Source organism: Dipodomys merriami, unplaced genomic scaffold (genome assembly GCF_024711535.1).
Source record: "Dipodomys merriami isolate MVZ:Mamm:240054 unplaced genomic scaffold, mDipMer1.0.p SCAF_154, whole genome shotgun sequence".
Lineage (NCBI taxonomy): Eukaryota > Metazoa > Chordata > Mammalia > Rodentia > Heteromyidae > Dipodomys > Dipodomys merriami.
In genome coordinates, this window is record NW_027202871.1 from 998,753 (window position 1) to 1,019,810 (window position 21,058).

At 50.8% G+C, this 21,058-nt stretch overlaps 1 protein-coding gene and 1 long non-coding RNA gene across 5 annotated transcripts in view; one reads left to right on the forward strand and one right to left on the reverse strand.

Annotated features, from left to right (window-relative positions):
- LOC138827340 (schwannomin-interacting protein 1) overlaps positions 1-21,058 on the reverse strand; it is a 476,238-nt gene that overhangs the window by 89,503 nt on the left and 365,677 nt on the right. For 2 of the 3 annotated variants that reach the window (XM_070022856.1, XM_070022858.1), the window contains exon 5: positions 12,537-13,136. In XM_070022856.1, coding sequence (XP_069878957.1) covers positions 12,537-13,136 — 600 coding nt within the window. Of the gene's footprint in view, positions 1-12,536; positions 13,137-13,226; positions 13,401-21,058 lie in introns of those variants that run through there. The other variant, XM_070022857.1, reaches the window with a different exon arrangement.
- Positions 11,086-21,058, forward strand: part of LOC138827341 (uncharacterized) — a 28,253-nt gene continuing 18,280 nt past the window's right edge. For both annotated transcript variants that reach the window (XR_011372042.1, XR_011372043.1), the window contains exon 1: positions 11,086-11,255. This is a non-coding gene — a long non-coding RNA (uncharacterized lncRNA). The remainder of the gene's footprint in view (positions 11,256-21,058) is intronic.

Sequence of the window (21,058 nt, forward strand, 5' to 3'; positions counted from 1 at the left end):
AAATGGGCACCATGGGGCACAGAGCAAGGGGTCAAGCAAGGGGGTGCATGAAGAACAGGTATCCTGGGATGGATGAGCCACAAGGTGTGTGGTGTTGCTTCAGCACAGCGCGCACACCCTCTTCACTGCCCTTCCTTACCTACATATGGAGGGGCTGGGGACTCCTAAGTTCTCAAAGCCCCTCCAACTGCACTGTTCGTGGTTATGTGGGAAACTTGTACTTCTGAGATCCAAATACACGTCCTAGGTTGAAAGATCACCCAGTTATGGGTCAGGATTCCCAATCTACAAACAATAAAGCTGGTAGTGCTGATTTAACTCCAGAATGGACAGGCAGGCCCTGGAACAACACCTAGGAAGTAAGTGGAAAGGAGGGAGGAAGGCGGGGGAGCAGAAGCCATGACTCAGGCCTCCCCGACCCCCACCCCCCCAACCCCCATTCCAGGGCTCGGGCCCAGCATCATCACCACCTTGAGGGCCTCTGGCTACTGAAGGGCCTTGTAGGGAGCTCTCCAGACTTCCAACCCCACCCCCCACCCCCAGCCCGGGGAGGACAGAGGGCGCAGAAGCTCCCAGAAGGCAAGTCAGCCAGTCTCCAGCAGAAGCTCAGAGGTCACTCCTCAGAGGAGACCTGGAAGCTATTAGGCAGGGTTATTTATGCTGGTGCTCAGAGCCCCAAACATCCACGGTGGGAGGAGGAAACAGATGAAAGAGAGTCACAATGAACACAGATTCACAATGGAATATCATTCAGCCACAAGGAGGAATGAAACAAGTCATCCTCAGGAAAAGTGGATGGAACTGGAGATTGCCATGTTAAGTGAAAAAAGCCAGATACTAAAAGACAGCCTCACATTTTTTCTCTCATACAAACAAAAGATGAGCTGGAAGATGGAATGCTGAAATGCTGGAAGCAGAAGATGGAATGCACCTTTAGGGAAGGAAGGGGTCGGGGAGGAGGAAGAGAAGAGATGGTGATAAGGCCTGATAGATGCATGTATGGAAATGTCTCAGTGAATCCCACCAACTTCTAGAATTAATATGAGTTAATTTTTATAATTAAAAATAAAGACTTCATGACCCCGAGAGAGAGAGAGAGAATACAGAGTTTAGAGGCCAGTATGCCCTACCCTGGAGTAGAATATTTAATGAGCTTAGAGAAATGTACAGATTAAAGCTGCCACTCAGAACACTTTGGTTTAGACAGCACAATTCTGTTGAAAGAAACGGTGAGACACTATCATAATCTACCCTAAGCTGAGCATGTAATTAGGGGGAGAATTTTCACACGCTTCCAGAGACATTCCTCAGCTTGTCAGCCAATCAAAGACAACAACGAATGGCCAGGAAACACTCTATGAGGCTGCACTGAGTCACAGGGACAAATGAAGCCTAATGCCTGATGATTCAATCAACAAATGCTGAACCATCCGGGATGCCATCGGCTCCTCCCTCTTCCTCTCCAGCAGGTCTCGGGGCTCTTGGCTGGCCGCTTCCTGCCTGTGACGTCTGCCAAGCACACTCCTCAAGACTCAGCTGCCCTTTTACATCACCCAGGGCATTCGATCCACCCATCAATCATCTGTCAGTCACCTTTCATTCAACCCCTGCCAGGACTTCCCCTACACATTCCCGGAGCTGGCACCGTCTCTGCACTTGGAAGAGTCAACTCCCAAGTCTGAAGGTGTTCCCAGAGGAAAGTGAAAACAATAGATTTGGATCTTAGACAGCCAACCCTTTGACCCCTGGGAAAGCTGACTGGGACAATATGCAGATGATGGACACTATGTCTGGGAACTCACCAGGCCAGCAGCTCGGTCCCTCATCCTCACTGGAGAAATCTCGCTGTGTGTCCAGGCCTCCAGTTTGGCTCTATCTCCCTATCTACTTCTTTTTATTTGTTTGGTTTTTGTTTTTTGAAGCCAGCTTTCCTATGTTGTCCAGTCTCAAATTCCTAGGCTCCCAGAATGTGAGTCTCCTAGCTCATCCTCTGAGCAGCTGGGACTACAGGAGACTCATCTTCATACTGTGTTTACAAAGCCAACGTGACAGCATGACTTTTATGAAGATTCCATCTGCAGAATGACCGTGTGCACAGGTGACTCTCCTCCTAGCTCAAGCCACAGTCTACAGGGGCGTATTCTTTACTACTTTTGTTGGTTTTAAAACCACCTTTAAAAATATCACTTAATCTAAATAAGTCTGTTTGTGAGAGTATAGACTTGTGCCAGTGTTCATTTCTTGTTTTTTTTTTTTCTTCTTTTTAATACGTACACCACAATGATAGATGAGGCTAATATTAGGGAAAGCTGCTGATGGGAATTCAAGAACTTTCTGAACTATTTCTATAAATTTTCTGTCAATCTGAAATTATACCAAAGTGAGTTTTTAAAGAAAGCTGAGGTGAATAACGCTTCCTATTCCTTTTTATTTTATTTATTTATGTATTTTTTGGGGGGGTCTGGCCATGGGACTCTGGGCCTGGACGCTGTCCCTCAGCTCTTCAGCTCAAGGCTAGCGCTCTACCACTTGAGCTACAACGCCACTTCCGGCTTTTTTCTTTTTGCTTATGTGGTGCTGAGGAATAGAACCCAGGGTCTCATGCATGCAAGGCAAGTGCTCTACCACTGAGCCACCTTCCCAGCCCCCTATTCCTTTTTAAAGTGAGCATCCCAACCTTGTCTTTTGTAGCTGGAGTGACAGCATGCCTTACCATGCATGATTTGTTTCTTGGAGACTGGGTCTCAACTTTCTTTTCACAGGCTGGCTTGAGATGGGATTCTCCTCTCTTTACCTCCCAAATAGCTGGGATTGCAGGCATGAGCCACCGTATTTGGTCTGATTTTGTATGTAAATCCAGTAGATAGAAATAAGGGGGGAATTGCTTTCTGCAAGTCTTCCTGTGTACTATAAAGTGATAGTTACATTAAATAAAAAGTCACAATGCAGTTCAGCAAGTTTAAACTTTTACTAGATTTTGTGTAACAAGAAATTTTTATCAGCATTGACCGTCGGCAATGGCCATTGGAACTAAATGGTCTCACATGAATTTCCAGCAGACAGACAATCCCGGTCCACAAATAGGTCCTGTGATGTATGTATTTACATTTCAGTCAATCTGTGTTTAAAGATTTCTTCCCTCATCATTATTCACAGATAATGAAAAATAAATTGATATATTTCCTGGAATCCAATTAAGAAATCGATGTATGAGCTGTTTGGAAGATGCAAAGAAGTATGTGCTAAGTAATGGAGTATCTGTGACCATCATATGAAAGAAGGTGACTTCTCTTGTTTTTTTCCCCCCTTCTTGGTATTTTGTTTCTAACTATCTCAATCATTTAAAAGAGAAAACAAAACCCCTACTGTGGTGACAATAAACAAGAGCAGTGCTTATGAATGGGTTTTCCTCTTGACAATATCGTATTTTTCACCAGACCTTCCCAGCAAACCGTCTCCACTTTGCCCCACGGCACTGGCACCTCCGTTTCTCACGGGTGATCTCAGTTTTCTGTGACACGAGGAGGCATGAGTAGATTGACATCATTGTTTGAACCCTAAACCCGTGTTTTGGGTGTACAATGTATTTGTGTCTTTGAAGTTATTTGCCAGTATTTAAAAGCTAAGCTACTTCTCATAACAAAACTCAGTCTCAGCATCCTGACATAGGAGAACTGTACGGCAGGACAGTGATCAAGGAAGAGCAGCTCCTTGCTTTATTCCTGGAGCACACCCCGCAGCTCCCTGTGGTCCTTCTTCCCACCTGGCCTACAGCTCCCAGGCCTCACCTTCTAGAAGCTTCCACAGTTGCCACCCTTGCCCAATACTTTTGGTCTCAACGGAACTGGGCTTCTCCCTGTGGGAGGGGCTGATTCTGATTTGCAGGAGCGGCTGTTGAATGCCACCTCCAGCACACCAGAATTTCCACAGGGCTTTTCCTCCTGCCTTAGAACTGACAGAACCGCACCTCTGCTTTGTGAGATTCTGTACAAGACACAACCAAACCAAATCTATTATTGAAATCAGTGTCCCATGATAGAAAACAAACCAACCAACCACACAACCCAATTCTGTTTTAAAAATACTGCTGCCTAAAATTGTAGAATGAGATCTCAGTAAGGGCAGTACAAGTCAGACCATGAGGCTGCTTGCAGGCTGGGTCACTGGTTATGCAATTTAAGCATTCAGGAATGAAATCCCAGCACTATCCTCTTTATTCTCCTTATGGAACCAATTTTAGAGTAGAAACAACAAAAAAAAGTCCAGACACTTACGATGAGGTTACTCATAATACAATGTCAGACCAGGTCAAAATGGACCAAAAATTATATAAGATTACCCAAAGAGGAAGGAAAAAAAATGTCTGCAACTTTCCTAAGCAAGCCAATTATTAGCTACCGGTGTGCCCTGAAAAGAAACACATGGGATGTGATCGGTTTTGAAACTATTTGAAAACAAGTTATTTTTAGAAGTGTGTAGATTAGGCTTCAGTTCTTCCTGAGCCACTGTACCACTCTCCCAAGGGTTTGGGCCCTTCTTATTTTGGAAATAAGTTGAACACGACTCTATATTTGGGCAAGCAGGAGCTGTTACACTGTTGAACTTCACATTAAAAATGCCCAGCATTTTATCACACTGCAGCTTTTCTAGCATTGTTTTTGTTGTTGTTGTTTTGAATATTCTGACTTCAAAGCTCAGTGGTAACACTGCTGAAGAGCTCAGGATTCTTGAGGAAATGGCTTTATTGCCTTTCATCTTTTTTTTTTTTTGGAAAGCCAATCAAGAAACAGAATCAAGTTACACTAATTTGCTAATTGTACAAGTTACCAATTGCCTAGGACCCCCCCCCCCCACTGTAAGCCTGGCCCTGAGAACAGCCAGCTCCTGGGTCTGCCCACCCTGTGTCCCGCTGTGTCCTCCCACAGTGCATGGGGCCTGCAAGGGGTCCTGGCAAGAGACGCCCCACAGTAGCTAAGGGACTGTATATATTTACATTTGTGCTGGTCCTGGGGCTTGAATTTCGGGCCTAGATGCTGTCCCTGAGCTTATGAGCTCAAGGCCAGAGCTCTACCACTTGAGGCATGGCTCCATTTCTGGCTTTTGGGTGGTTAATTGGACATGAGAGTCTCACCAACTTTCCTGCCTGGGCTGGATTTGAACTGCAATTCTCAGATCTCAGCCTCCTGAGTAGCTCGGATTACATGTGTGAGCCACCGATGCTCAGCTTCCTGAGGACTTTAAATGGATTCTCTGCAAAGATGGGTGACCTTCCCACCTTCCCAGTGTGGAAGAGGGGCACAGCCAAGCTGAAGGTCCCAGTGGGACAATTTCAGAGGAGGAAGCAGTGACCTGTGGCCCATGGGTCAGCAGGAGTTATAGGAGGGGCCCATGCACAACCCCACCCAGAGGCTTGACTCGGAGGCTGCAGAGGTGAGGCTCTGGCCTCACCCGCCCCCAAGCATCTAGAAGGCCAGCTCCTAACACCCGGCAGGTGACTCAATGTAGTGTTGCATGCCTTTGTGCCTGGGAGGGCCTGACCCACCGGCCTCCTCCAGAGAAGCTTTCTAGAATCGTTGTTAAACCAAACCAAAAATCTTCATGAATGGCAAAGGTATTTCTACAAGGGACAGTCTTGAGGGGATCAATTTTCCCTAATAGCACGTGGGGAATAAAACCCCGTCACACTGATGAGTTTGCAGAAATCGGCTATTGATGGATAGCAGTGCTTCTTGTAATACATCAAAATTGAAGCCTTTTTTTTGGGGGGGGGGGTGTATTATGCTAATATCATGAGGAGGGAAAATTTTCCTAGTTGCTTTAGTGAGAGACACTGAGAAATGGAAGAAAGAAGATGATCTGGCGGACGATGGATATCCTGGAAAGCACATTCAGCTATAAATAAGAATACACCACAGGGGTCAAGAGCAGAGGCCTCAGAAGACACCAGGGGTGGCTAGTAGAAAACTAGCTGCACCAAGCCACACAGAGAAAGATCAGTCGGCTCCCAGGAAAGCTGCATTGTGACACAGCTTCCTGCAGCCAGAGGGAACAAAACAGCAAGTTGACTAGTTCTTGTGCTGATACTAGAAAGTATTAGTACTAGAGTACTAGTACTCTACTAGTCACCTTCATTCCTATCACCGAGGAGCTTCCTAACCTAAACCAGCATCTTTGGAATTACCTATAATTTTATAAACAAAATGCTCTTTTTTTGGCGGGGGGAGTCCGGTCGTGGGGCCTGAACTCTGGGCCTGGGCGCTGTCCCTCAGCTCTTCAGCTCAAGGCTAGCGTTCTACCACTTGAACCACAGCGCCACTTCCGGCTTTTTTCTTTTTGCTTATGTGGTGCTGAGGAATCGAACCCAGGGCTTCAGGCATGCAAGGCAAGCGCTCTACCACTGAACCACCTTCCCAGCCCACAAACAAAATACTCTTAAGTGTAGAGGGGGAAAGAAAATCTAAAATATTGGGGAAGAGGAGAGAAAGAAAAACAAGTAAGCTGGAGAGAACAAAATGAGACTAAGTATACTCTCAATAAGAACATATCAGATGAAGGGGGAAATGTGCTTGGTAAATTATTTAACAAGATACAAGAAAAAAAATCATCATTCATCTTTTTTTATTCTTTTTTATTTTGGTGTCAGTCCTGGGACTTGAACTCAGATCCTGAAACTCGCTTGCTTTTTTCATCCATGGCTGGTGACCTACCACTTGAGTTACACCTCTGTTTCTGGTTCTTTTGCTTGTTACAGGTGAGAGTCTCTTAGCGCTGTCTGCCCCTGTTGGCCTTGAACCCTGCTCAGATTTCAGCCCCTTGAGCTGCTGGGACTGCAGCCTGATACATCTTAAAAGGAAAGCAGTAGCCAAAACCTAAACAAGAGAAACCAACTAACCAAGAACATGGGAACAGAGACCTGGACTGCTTTGAAGACAGGCAAGTGGCCAGTGACCAGCAGGACAGTGGTCAGCAGTGAGGAACAGTCTGCTGGCTCCCAGTAAGAAGAATTAGTTCTGGCTCAGGCCAGCAAGTGTCTGGGAAACTTGGACACATGTTCACGATAGGAACGCAGACTGTCAAGTGTGCCTCCTCTTCCTTGTGTCCCTTGCTCCTGTCCCCTGTTCTCCCCCATAGTCTAACTATGCCAAGTGACCCATGGATGGCTCCTAAGCCCCCAGGCACTTTTCTCTCCTAGCCTTTCCTCAACCACCACCCCCAATTTTTGGGGGGAGGGCTTATGAAAACAATCCAGTTGCACCTCATCGTAGAAGGGACAAATGCCTCCATTTGTAGAGATCTGTCCCCTAGCTCTGGGAACCCAGGCTCCCCTCAGGGCTCCAACCACCCTGCAGGGGGAGGGGGGGCTTGGCAAACACAAGTGGCATGCAGAAAACAACCTACATGCTGCTCTGTTCACAGAACTTTCTAGAGCTCGGGCAGTCCTTGGGAAGTTCCTATGACCCAGTCATCCCCAGACCAAGAGTGAAGAGCACTGGGTATCACCCAGTGCTGGAGAGGAAGGAGCTCATCAGGAAAGGTGTTCACCACTGGCAAATGAACAACGGAGGCGGGGAGTGCGGGGCCCGAGTGGGCACTGGCCGGCTTCAATACAGTGGTGACTGAGTGTTTTTGAAGATGGCAATTCTGTCACTGTCTGACCATAGGGATGTGAAAAGAGAAACAAACAGGGAAATGAAGACTTTCTATCAAACGAAGAATGGTGACTGAGTGTTTTTGAAGATGGCAATTCTGTCACTGTCTGACCATAGGGATGTGAAAAGAGAAACAAACAGGGAAATGAAGACTTTCTATCAAACGAAGAATGGTGACTGAGTGTTTTTGAAGATGGCAATTCTGTCACTGTCTGACCATAGGGATGTGAAAAGAGAAACAAACAGGGAAATGAAGACTTTCTATCAAACGAAGAATTAGAACCTACCTCCAACTTTGTAAGATCCTAACTATTGCCCTTAATTTTGTGAAACGTTGTTGTGGGTTTTTTTTTTCTTTTTCCTTCTAGTACTGGGCAGGTTCTTTATCATTGGAGCCACACTTCCAGCGGTGTTTTGTTTCTGTTATTTTACAAATAGGGTCTTATCTTTTGTCCAGATGAGCCTGGACTTTGATCCTCCTATCAATACTTCCTGTGTAACTGGTATGACAGGAATGCATCATTATACCCATTCTATGACTCTTAGGGAGTCTCATGAATTTATTTATTTATTTATTTATTTATTTATTTATTTATTTATTTATTTATTTATTTTTACCTGAATCTGCTTAGAATCCCAAACTTCCAAAGCTCAGCCTCCTGAGTAGCTAGGAGTGCAGGTATGTAGCTAGGAGTGCAGGTATTTAGCTAGGAGTACAGGTATTAGCTACTGTACCCAAATGAAACATTCCTTTTTTTTTTTTTTTTTTAAGTGACATCAGCAGATTCTGATGGCTCATACTCTAACCAGGAGCTGAGATTTAGGAGATTGAAGTTTAAAGTCAGTCCAGTCAGGAAAGTCCAACAAGATTCCATCTCCAAAATAATCAGTTAAAAAAAAAAACAGGAGTGGAGACATGGCGCAAGTGGCAGGGCACCAGCCAAGCAAGCAAGCCAGTAAACACGATGCCTCCTGTGCCTCCTGAGCTACAACCCCCAGCTACGGCAACCCACTTCATTTGGAATCCACCCGGTTTTGTTAGACGTCCTGAACATCCACTAACATGTTCACAGCCTCTGCAGCCGTTAAACTGCGATCAATATAGCCAGCAAGGGGGGCAAATAACTTTTTATTGGGGTGCAAGACATTTCAAGGTTAAGTGTCAAAGCCGGGAATACATTTAGTCCTGGCATTCTGTTTGGTTTTTTATTTTTCACTGTCAGGAGAGCTGTGCCCTGGAGTACCTGCCATCCATTACATTTTCAATGCTGTCACCAGGCTGCAGAATCAGACAATGCATTACTTATAAATCTTACCAGGTTTTATAGAAGTAATAAAGACATTTTCATTCAGTTTAGATAAGACAAGTTCTTGCCTGCTGCTAGTGGCTCATGCCTGTCATCCTAGCTACTCAGGAGGCTGAGATCTGAGGATCATGATTTAAGGCCAACGTGGGCAGGAAAGTCTGTGAGACTCTTATCTCCAATTAACCACCAGAAAACTGGAAGTGGTGCTGTGGCTCAAAGTGTCTCAAGAGCACTAGCCTTGACCTGAAGAGCTGAGGGACAGTGTCCAGGCTCAGAGTTCGAGCCCCATGACCCACCAAAAAAAAAAAAAAAAAAAAGGAAGAAAGGAAGAAAGGAAAGAAGGAAGTTAGAAAGGAAGGAAGGAAGGAAGGAAGGAAGGAAGGAAGGAAGGAAGAAAGGAAGGAAGGAAGGGAAAAACACAAGTTCTTGCACTTTAAGCATAGCCAGAGCAAATCACTCAGCCATTTAGTTATTATTTACTAGTATCCTCAATGAAAAAAGTAACTAGATTGTAATTCTTCCAGAATAAAACACTGAACTCCACCTGTGGTCAGTTCTGTTCTAGGGAGAAATGTAGCTAATTTAAAGAATGCTACTGGTTAACAGCAGACACCAATGCAAAGACAAAAATATCTCAAGTACTTCGGAAATAACTCATTAGGAGAGTGTGCTTTCAATGAACCCACCAATTAAAATTATTCTTATCTACTCATTAGATGAGGAATGTGCACCTGTCATGGACACACACACACAAAATACTCTGAAAATGTTTGGGATCTACAACTAGCAGGCTTCCCATGTTTTCAGCAATGAGTGTTGGAGCCTTTTAAGTAACTAGAAGAGAGCTGTTCTGGAAAGCCTCAAGGAAGAGGATAGAGGAGAGCAATGTTCTAGGCAGTGCTGGAAGAGCTATACCGTGACCATGTAAGTTGGTCCTTCTCTGGGAGGCAGTACTTGCAATGGTTTATCTAAGGGAACATAAGTACTTGTCCACACAGGCCTCTGCTCAGACACTCACAGCACTTTTATTTGTATAAGCTCTAAGCTAGAAAAACTCCAAGAGACCATCAGCAAGTAACTATGGTAGAGTCATAAAATGGAGCTAAAGTCAGCAACAGAAAGATTGGTTCACACACATGACGGTATGGACACATCTCAAAATTGGAGAAAAAGATGTTGACAGAAATGATTCTACTTATGTTAATTTGAGAAAATGTCAGCTAGTTTATAGTACATAGATCAGATTGGTGGATGCCCAGGGAAAGAGGGAGTAGTTTGAAGAGGAAAAGGATACTTTGGGGCTGGCGATACTCCACTAGTTTGATTTTGGTGATTGTTTATGGATGTGTCAAAAAACATACATACATTATACTCGTGACTCACATACATGTCAAAAGTTGTCGCCAAATTGTACATGAACTATGCACAGTGGGCATACTGAGATATCAATAAAGTTGATTTCAGAGAAAAGTCTAAAAAGAGGGTCAAAAATAAAGAGCCGAGTTTCCAGAGACAAGCTAAACATAGAGGACCGTACTCTGTAAGAGAGGAACTCTTATGGAAGGACTGGGAGAAAAGAGGGGAAATTACATTCTACTCAGGAAGAGTAGGCCTTCAAGACCCCCCACCCCACCCCGTGCCAGGAGGGGAATGGACCACAGATGAGGAATCAGTTACCAGGAATTCAGAGACAAACACTGTACTAATGAAGAGCTCCATTGAAAGCATATAAATCCTAATTGCTTTGCTTTAGGTCTTACCTTCCCTTTGAAGCTACAACATTTAGTAAAAAGAAAAGAAAAAAAAAACAGCCTCTCTGTCTGTCCCTCTCTCTGTGTCCACTTACCCGTAAAAGGGATGTGCTCTAGGAACTTGCAGACACTCATCCTGGTGTAAAACACGTGGGAAAATCCCCCCTCTGGGACCCCAAAATGTCTGCATAGCCCAACACCTGTCTCGGAGCGCATGCCTGTCCCGAAGGGAGGACCTGGCAGAAGCCATCTTTGGAGTAAATGGTTGCTCCAACATCTACCAGTGGGAAGATCTTGACGTTTTTGGGCCCAGGAAGGATGGGTTGTACCGGATGTGAGATCAAAGGGGGGGCCATTCAACTTCAGGGGAATCTGCGCCAAACCCCAACCTGCCCTGGGCAGCATAACTCAAGGGGGGATGCCCACGGGGGACATCTCGGATGTGTCCGGGCTCGGAGGGTCAGGAGGAAGAAAGGCCCACATCAAGAGGAGACGGCTTTGCTTCAGTAATAGAAGGAGGGAGTGGCGTGCTCTAGGGCTGGAGGCTGGTGAGTGAAGCTGGTCAACGTCGGGTTGCTGGACGGCGGGTGCTGTCTCTGTCTCCTCACCAGTTCGAGCCCCTGGTGGTCAGCTGCGTGATTGCGGCTGGACCCTCACCTGGGCCCCACACCTCCCCAGGGGGTGCTCAGATTCCTGCCTCCCGACTTCGGGTAACAGAGCTCCCCGTCCCCTTCAGAACCGGGCTTTTTAAACCCCAGTTCTTGCATTTACCCTGGAAGAGAGCGCTATGGCGGGGCAGGAGACCAACCGTAAGTACAGTCTGCGGAAGGAACTATTCCCTAGCCTAAGCGGGAAGACAGCGCGCCGCGATGGAAACACCCCGAGCCGGAAAGGACACCGACCCCTGGGCCCCACCAGGCCCTCTCCGTGGCACACTGTGAATCTCCACCCAGGCTGGAGAAGCGCATCAACCCCCCTCCCCACCCCCAGTCTCCAGCAGCCCGGGGCCTGGGGTCAACCAGTGACGCCCGGAAACCAGCGCTCCCCTCCCCCAGCGCCCCCGGGCCGCCACCCACGGGGCACCCCCAGCCCGGCTGCGGGACACCGCTAACGATGCCCACCGCGGCTTCATGGACACTGGCCGTCCAGGGGGACGCTGCCCTCACCGCGCTTCTCCTTGCCAGTCATGTGTCAGCTCTCCAAGAAAGAGATGGGGAGACCAGTGCAAACCTGCCCGCGCTTATTATAGATGCGGCCCTCCCCCCGCAGCCCTCCCCGGCTGGCGTCCCTGAACCGAGGCACTGGCCCTGGGGTAAGGAACTCTGAGCGGCTCCGGCCGCACAGCCGGGAGTGAGTCAGAGCCCCTCCTTCCTCCGGGGGTTCCGCTCGCCCGGCTCCCCCGGCCGGGATTTCGGAGAGGAAGCCGGTCCACGCGTCCACGCGCGGGCCAGGGCCGTGCGCGCGCGGGGACAGCGCGGCCAAGGGCGACGCGCGGGGTGTGTGGGGGAGAGGACCGCGGGAAACCCACCGGGGCGGACAAAGCCGTGACGCCGCGCACCCCACGGGCTCAGCTCCGGGCGGGGGACTCGCAGCGCAGCCTCCCCGAGCAAGGCCCGGGGATGAGTCGCCGCTTCCCGCGGCCCCGCCAGCCCCGGCACCGCCGCCCGCCCTCGTCGTCCTCCCCCCCCCGTCCCCTCCCCCGCCACCCCGCCGCCGCCTCAGCCCCGCGGGGCCCCCCCGGCTCGGCCTCCCCCCCCGCCCCGGGGAGGGGCGCGCGGGGCGTGGACCCGGGCGGGGGCGCGCGTGTGCTCGCAGCCCGGCCAACTTACGGAGGTGGAGTTGGTCCTCGCCTGGCCCTGGTTGCGCACCTCCTGCTCCCGGAACTGCAGCCCGGCCAGATGCTTCTCCAGAGCCTCCCAGTCCATGGGGGGCGCCGGGGGCTCCTCGGGCACGCACGGCCCGCGGCCCCCGCGCCGCGCCCCCGCCGCCGCCGGCTTGGGGATCGCTCGGCGGGGCGCCCGGGGGCCGCCCGGCCGGCCGGCCGCCACCACGTTGCCGTTGTGCCCCAGGTCCTGGGGGTCGAGCGGGTGGGGGTTGCCGTTGGGCACCGGCGGCGGCATGGCGGAGGCGGCGGCGCGCCCGGCGCTCAGGGCGCCCGGCTCCCGCGCCGGACAGCGGCCATCCCGGCCCCCGCGCCCGTCCTCCTCCTCGTCGTCTCCGTCCTCCGGCGCCCACTCATCGATCGCCGTCTTGGGGAAGGCCGGGAAGGGCTCCTCGTAGTCCTCCAGCGCCGACACCAGGTCCAGGCTGCCCCCCGGCGACGACGAGCAGGGGGTCACTTTGGTGGAGTTGGGCTGGGAGCCCGAGCGGCTGCTGCTGCTGCTGCCGCCGGCGTCGCTGCCGAGGTCCATCCCATCCTCCCGGTAGTCCTGGGGGGACAGACAGGGTGAGGGGCCGGCCCCGTGCCCCCGGGGCCGCCCGCGGCCAGCCGGTCCCCCGCGTCCTCCCGGGGAACTAACCCTCAAGTCGGCCAGGGGATGCCGGCCGCCCGCGCTCACACTTTTCATACGGGGAGCCCGGGGCCGCGCGCGGACTTTGTGTTAACCATGTTGCGCCGGGCGCGCCCGGTGCCCCGCCCGCCCCGAGGATTCTCCGGTGCAGACACTTTGCTACGGAATTACAATTCCCGGGGCGGGAACCGAGCAGAGAGGGGCGGACACTCGGCTCCCACCTCGCTCCGGGCTCCCAGGCCCCGCCCGCCGGGCCCCGCCCCAGCCGCCGGCCCCGCCCTTCCTAGCCGCCCGGCCCCGCCTTCGGCCCGTGCGGCCCCGCCCTCCCCAGCCTCTCGGCCCCGCCTTCGGCCCATATGGCCCGCCTTCCCAGGCTTCCGGCCCCGCCCTCGGCCCTGATAGCCCGCCCACCCAGCCTCCTGGCTCCGCCCTCGGCCCGCAAGGCCCCGCCCCCAGCGCCCATGTCCCGCCCCTTTTCCGGCTGCGGTGGGGCGCCCGGGGTCCCCGGAGCCGAGCTCTACTTTCTAAGGAACCGCAGCCCGCGACAGCCCCGCCCCGCTGGCGGCAGGCTCGGGGTGCGGATCTCTCGGCCGCGCCCCGCCCCGCCCCGCCCGCCTCCGCTGAGGTGTGCCAGGCCGTCACCCCGGGGCCGGAGACGCGCCCTCTGGCCGCCACCGAGCATGCCCAGAGGCTGCGGGGCGCGGCGCCGCCGCTCTGTGAGCCACGCCGGGCCGCGCCGGGCGGCGCGGGGACCCGGCCTGGCTGGGCCGAGGCCGAGGCCCGAGCACGGCCGGAGGGAAGGGCCGCGGGCGTCACCGCAGCCCCGCGTGCTCCTTGGGTGCGGCCCGGGGCCCTTGGCACCCGCTGGCCCCCGCTGAGGCCGCCGGAGCGGCCGGGGAAGGACCGACCTCCCCCATCCTGCGGAAGCGCGAGCCCGCGGGGGCGCCATTTCCCGGCTGCCCGGGCCCGCGCCGCCCGGCCGCTCACCTGGCCGCCCCTCCCAGGCCCGGTCGAGGGCACCTGTCGCCTTCTGAGGGCGCCGGGGGCGGGGCGGGAGCGGGCCGGGGCCTGGTCCTGGGCGGGTGAGTGGGGTACCGGGCCCGTGCGGGAGGGTGCGGAGACCCACACGCAGCGGGGAAGAGGCGGGTCTCCCCCCACCTCCCCGTGAAGCACTGGCTTCACTTCCTTGAATTCTTTGGGAAATTGAGTCAAGAACAGCTAAACTGAGTTTTTCAACACACAGACACACAAACACATAGACACAGACACATAGATAGACACACACACATAGATACACAGACACACAGACACATAGACACACTTAGACACACAGACACATAGACACACTTAGACACACAGACACATAGACACACAGAACACACACACACACATAGACGCACACAGACACACACACACGCTGCACTTTTCCTAAGAAGACAAGAGTCTGATGAACCCACAGATGCCCAGTCCCTGGGGGATGCCGTTGGAGTCCCGAGTCCGGGTGCCGGGCTCTGCCCCGCACCCGGACTCTGCCCCGTGCCTCGCTTGGGCAGAGCCGCCTTCCTGCCCGGATCGCTTGCTGCCTTCCGCAGTGGCTAGGGTCCTGGCTCCCCAGCGCCCCTTTTTGGGCCTGGCACTAATTATTCCCGCAGTTCAGGCCTGCACCAGGCCCCCTGCCTGGATGGAGGAGAGGAGGATGCTTGGCATTCCTGCGTTGGGAGTGGCTGCCACCCCAAGGATTCTTCTAGGCCTGGGAGGGGGGCTTGGTGTGGAGAGCTTTTCTGTGTAGACATTTCTGTGGGGCTTGCACCCTGCCCTCCCTCTCTTGGGAGACTCTCCAGGAAATGTGGGCTCACCTTTGTCGGGAGCTGGCCAGCATAAGTAACTGGAAAAAGAGCCTTCTGGTCTGGCTCTCTTCTTTCAAAGGACTGGGCTGCTGATGCCTTAAAATACAACGCACATGCATGCCTCAGCAGACACCCTCCTGCTGCTCCAAATATAGTTGGGTTGGAGGTTGCTGCAGAGTCCTGGCTGCCACCCTAGGGTGTGCTGATGTCCCCAGGGACTACAAAGGCATCTGCTAGGAACAAGGTCATTGTTTCCAGATCACCATGTGACCTTGCAAGACTTAGGTCTGAAAAAAAGCTGGTAGACATGGGCAGGCAGATAAATACCGGTCAACTGGGGTGACGAGAGGGTCAGTCTGCTTTTTAAACAACGGGGCCTCCCCCCTGCTGCCAGATGGTCTACGCTCAAGAAATGCCAAGTAAGGCATTTGGCGAGGTACATTCCCTGCCAAGAATGCATGGTGTTTCAGAGCCAACTAGAAACATCTTTGAATTATCGGTACTTTTCATATTATTTTCTGACCAGATATTCTAGATCAGATGGGCAAGGCTCCGGTTTTCGCATTCTCTCTCATCTTCATGCAAGGTGTTTCGCTAGTCCCAGCTCCCATTCTGTCTCCAGCCTCCCTTCTGCCTGCCAACAAGCCTCCCACTTGGGAACACGGAGCCCTGCCAGCTCCGAGGCATGTAGCCGTCGGCAGATAGGTCCAGCAGGATGGAGAGATGATTTGCAGAGATTGAAGTCCTGTCTTCCTGTTTTCAGAACCTTTCCTCAAGGTGGGGCTGGCGCAGAGAGACTTCCTTGTGTCTCCTGAAACCTTGCAGAGCACACATGAAGTGTTCCACCGTGGATCACCAGTGCGGTCAGCCCTGCCTCGTATAGGGTCTCTCTAGGATATCCACTGCTCCAGTCTGGACTGCTGTCCCCTAACATGGCTGCAGAACCACCCCCCCAGTGGATCACAGCATGTGGTCCTAAAACAAGAAATGCTCGCTTCCTTGGTCATCTCCTCCTTTAGGCCAATGTTTCCTCATGCTTTAAGTCTCAGCATAAATGGTACTTCTTCCGGGAGGGCTGAGCTGAGTCTCTGAGTCTTCCTGCCCAAGTCAGGTTACCTTCCAGTGTGGCGTGGCAGGCTTGCAGTTACCACATACAGGGTATCAACCTTAGGGGTATTTATGTTCTCCTGTACTTATAGCTCCCAGTCCATTTGTGTGTGTGTGTGCACATGGGTATGTGCTGGTGCTCAGGGTTGAACTCAGGGCCTCTTGCTCATGTTTAGCTTTTTCATTCAAGGCTGGTGCTCATCTTGAGCCACGTCTCCTCCTCTTGGCTTCTTGCTGGTTAACTGGAGGTAAGAGTCAGGTTTGTCTGCCTTGGCTGGCTTTGGACCTGGATCCTCAGCTCTCAGCCTCGAGTAGCTAGGATGGCAGGTGTGAGCCACCAGCACCCAGATGAAGAACTACCTCCGGTTGCCAATAGGATATTACATTCACGCTCAAAGGGTCATGTAAGACCAGGAGTTCAGTAGTGAGTGCTGTTTACAGGATTTATCCTGTAAAGGCAACATGTGAAAAAGGAACGTGAATAGGTGGAAGATTTATTTGCAAAATCATAACATTGCCAGACCAATTCTTAAATTATTAGCCCTGATGCTGAAGCATCTGACACGGTGGCATTTGGAGCAATTACGAAATGGCGGGCAGAAGGCTTGTATTTTATCTTGATTACATGGATTGCATACAGGTCACAGGCAGTACACAGATGCTCTGATCTTCTATCACCTGCCTGTGACTGTGGGGGGCCCTTCACAGCTCTATGGAGCGTCGTGTGCTGGACACAGGATGTCGGCACCTGTCCAGCCCTGTCTCTAGCCCACTTTATGACCATAGTTTCCTCACCAGAGGGGTTGGCGGCATGACCAGAGCGCTTGACTAGACTTCCAGCAGGAAGCCAGGGATTTCATCCTAGAAGCAATGGGAAATAGAATGCAAACATGTCTCTGAATCTTTTACTTACTAAGAAATGCATAGTTGATACTTAGCTACTAAGGTGTATCTATTAGGTAGGTGGTTCTTTTTTGATATATGCCCTCCCTTCCTTCATTTTGTCCCTCCCTTCCTACCTTCTTTCCTTATCTATCTATCTATCTATCTATCTATCTATCTATCTATCTATCTATCTATCTATGTATGTGTCTATTTATTTATATGTCAGTGGTGGGTCTTGAACTGTAGGCTTGGGTGCTGTCCCTGAGCTCTTCAGCTCAAGGTGAATGCTCTACCACTTAAGCAACAGCACCACTTCTGGTTTTCTGGTGGTTAATTGGAGATAAGAGCCTCATGAACTTTCCTGCTTGGGCTGGCTTTGAACCTCAATCCTCAGATCTCAGCCTCCTGAGTAGCTAGGATTACAGGCGTGAGTCACCAGTGCCCAGCTACATGTGTATTTTTTGCAGTACTCAAGATTGATCCCAGGACCTCTGCCACTTGTGCTATGCCCCCATCCCTTTTATATTTCAATAACATTGTCAGGGCTGGCCTCAGACTCATTCAGGTCACAAATCTTCCTGTCTCCACTTCTTCAGTAGCTACAATTATAGATGTGCACTATCATACCAGGTTTCTCTTTTGTTTTTGTAGAGATGATGGGTTGACCTTATGTGTATGTGTATGTGTAGATATTTTGGAGATGTGTCCTAAGATGAAAATTTAAAATAATTTTCCTTTTTTTTGCATTGACAAAGCTAAACTTTAATGAAAACTATTTTTAAGCACATACACAGGCTGGAAAGGTGGCTCAGTGGTAGAGTGCTTGCCTCGCATGCATGAGGCCCTGGGTTCGATTCCTCAGCACCATGTAAACACAAAAAGCCGGAAGTGGCGCTGTGGCTCAAGTGTTAGAGCGTTAACCTTGAGGTGAAGCGTGCAGGGAGAGCACCCAGCCCCAGAGTTCAAGCCCCATGACCTACAAAAAAACAAAACAAAACTTCACACAAAAAAAGCACATACACATCTTAAAGGTTTTGATTTTCTAGCAAACTATATATATATATATTTTTTTTTTTTTTTTTTTTTTTGTCGGTCGTGGGGCTTGAACTCTGGGCCTGGGCGCTGTCCCTCAGCTCTTCAGCTCAAGGCGAGCGCTCTACCACTTGAGCTACAGCGCCACTTCCGGTTTTCTGGTGGTTTATTGGAGATAGGAGTCTCATGGTCTTTCTTGCCCGGGCTGGCTTTGAACCGCGATCCTCAGATCTCAGCCTCCTGAGTAGCTAGGATTACAGGCGTGAGCCACCAGCGCCCGGCTTAGCAAACTATATTTATGTCCATTTCTTGACAAAAATCAAATGGCAAAATCTAGGCAAAATAGGTACCTGATGTAGTGGTACAAGAGTGTACTCTTGTAATCTCAGCTACTCAGAAAGTAGAGATAGGAGGATTGAAGCCCTGTCAGGCTCACTGGGGCAAGGGTCTGAGACCTTATCTGAAAGAGAAACTTGAAATGCAGAAACGCTGTGGGCATGGATCAAGTGGTAGAGCATTTTGCCTGGCAAGCAGGAGATGCTGAGCTTCAACCAAGTCATGCTACCCCAGGCCCCCCTAAAAAAAGGTAACTTAAAAGCCAGTTTTAGTGACTTACTTTCAAAACCTGGAACCAGGAATCCTAGATTGAGAAATTCTATGGGACTATGGAATTGGGTGCATGTTTGTTTAGATTACGATGTAGATGTGTGGGTAGTGGATGAGAGAACACTGTATATAGCAGGGATAGAAGGCTTTCAGGAAGGAGCTTCTGCCTCTGTTCACAGAGATAACACAAGGAGCGCCCTCTGGAGTTGTGCAGTGTACAATGTGCCCACCACTACATGTGGCTTTGCTGGGATTCCACTGGTAGGAAATGTGCTCTCTACTGACGAGATTGGAGGGACTCTTCCATCAGATTGGATAGCCCAAAGTCAACTATCCACCCTCTCCCAAAAATCTTTCCAGAAATTTTCGGTCCTCATTTTCTACTTTCTTTAAGACAATGCAACTCTGTCCGAAGCACTGAAGTTTTCTAAGCTTCAGATGGGTATAAATTGCTTAGAAGAGCATTTAGGGACAAGCCCCCATCTCCACAGGGGCCTCGAGAAACACCCTAACCCTAAGTGATGGGCATGGAGCCCACAGGTGCCTGGCCCCATGCAAGATGAGGTGCTTCAGAAATGTCGTGTGAGGCCTCCCTGTGGCATGGGGTCACAGAGGAACGTCTTACAATGCTCAGAGCATGTCTTGGCACAGCAGGAGGCACTGCAAAATCAGACAGCACTGGCCGGCATCACCGGCGACACACAGGGCAGGAGATTGGCGGAACAGCAGTGAACCCTTCCAAGAGACTTGGCTATGTCTCTGGCCAATTCTGGGCAGGACAATCCTTGTAGCTCTGGACAACTGGCCTCATCCTGGATGGAGAGGTGTGTGAAATCATCTGAGTTTGGAAACCAGTGATGTCTCCCTGGCTGGACCTCAGACAAGGGTCAGACAAGAGTCAAGTAGGCAGGGGTGTGGGCCAGTAACAGCAGGGCTGATCCCATCACTGAACAACACAACAGCATAACCTCAAGACAACAAGCAGGCCCCACACCTGGGCCATTTTTGCATTACTATTTGAGCCTCTGCTTTTAGCTGTCAAGCTCTAGAGATCTAAGCATGTGGAAAGGAGTTAGAGACCGCCGTCGCTATTCTCATGGGAAGAATGCTTTCCATCCAATGTCCTGGCCCAACACTTCCTTCAAAAGTGTCTCAGTTGACACGATAAGGCGTGGTCAGGCTAGGGAAGGTACAGTCAGCAGTGAGGAAGCAGTCACATCATGTAGCCGTGTCTGTCCACATATTCAGCTGACATTAACTAGGTTCTCTGACAGTGCTCTTTAAGAAGAAAGGTATCTAAATAAGCCTCCCCCCCCAAACCTCCCAACAAAAATGTTTCAATTAAGGCTGAATTTAAAAGTCACAGAAAATACCTTAAAGTCTGTCTGTGTATGAAAAAAAGCATTTTAACTTCCCTAGTAATGAAGAGCAATGCAATTTCAGAAATAAGGCGGTAACATTTCCCCCCGTTGAGATATTTCTAAAATCACTTAAGACTATAGCAGTCTGTATTGGGCTGGGTGGGACTAAGGGAGCACCCTCATACACTGCTGGTGTCTTTCTAAGTGGGTTGATATAAACGTATTAGGCTGCTCTTTGATAACAGGCTTCTAGAATCTTTTTTTTTTTTTTTTTGGGTCCGGTCGTGGGGCCTGAACTCTGGGCCTGGGCGCTGTCCCTCAGCTCTTCAGCTCAAGGCTAGCGCTCTACCATTTGAGCCACAGCGCCACTTCCGGCTTATTTCTTTTTGCTTATGTGGTGCTGAGGAATCGAACCCAGGGCCTCGAGCATGCAAGGCAAGAGCTCTACCACTGAGCCACCTTCTCAGCCCCAGGCTTCTAGAATCTTTAAAATGGAACTTCAGTCTAATGTCGAGGCAGAGATGACACAGCAATGTCGACGAAATGTGTGTAATACGTGCTCACACAGGCTGTGTGAGAGCAGGCAGGTCCTGTGTGCACTGAAAGTAAATGAGTTGACCAGAGGAAGGGGGTGGGGAGTGTCACAGGCCAAGGCCGAAGCTTGAACAAAGGCTTGACGCTGAAGAAGCTAAGAACATTCCAGTATCTGGAAGCAAACCAGTGGCTTGAAGCCAGTGGATACAACGTGGGGAGGGGCTGCCAGTTAGATCTTCATCCTGACTTCCAGCCATTCATGGGCTGTGAAAACTGGTTGATGGTTTCATAAGTGCATGGCAGAGAATGGAGTAAGGGACAGGTGGGGCGGGGGGCACAGTCAGGAAGCGGACAGACCCACATGAACCATTTAAAAATGTGCGTGTGGGAAGCAGAATTAACAGGACCTAGTAACTGAATAGGCTGAGAGAGGCATCAGCGTTGGCTTCCTCAGCAATTTAGGAGGTGT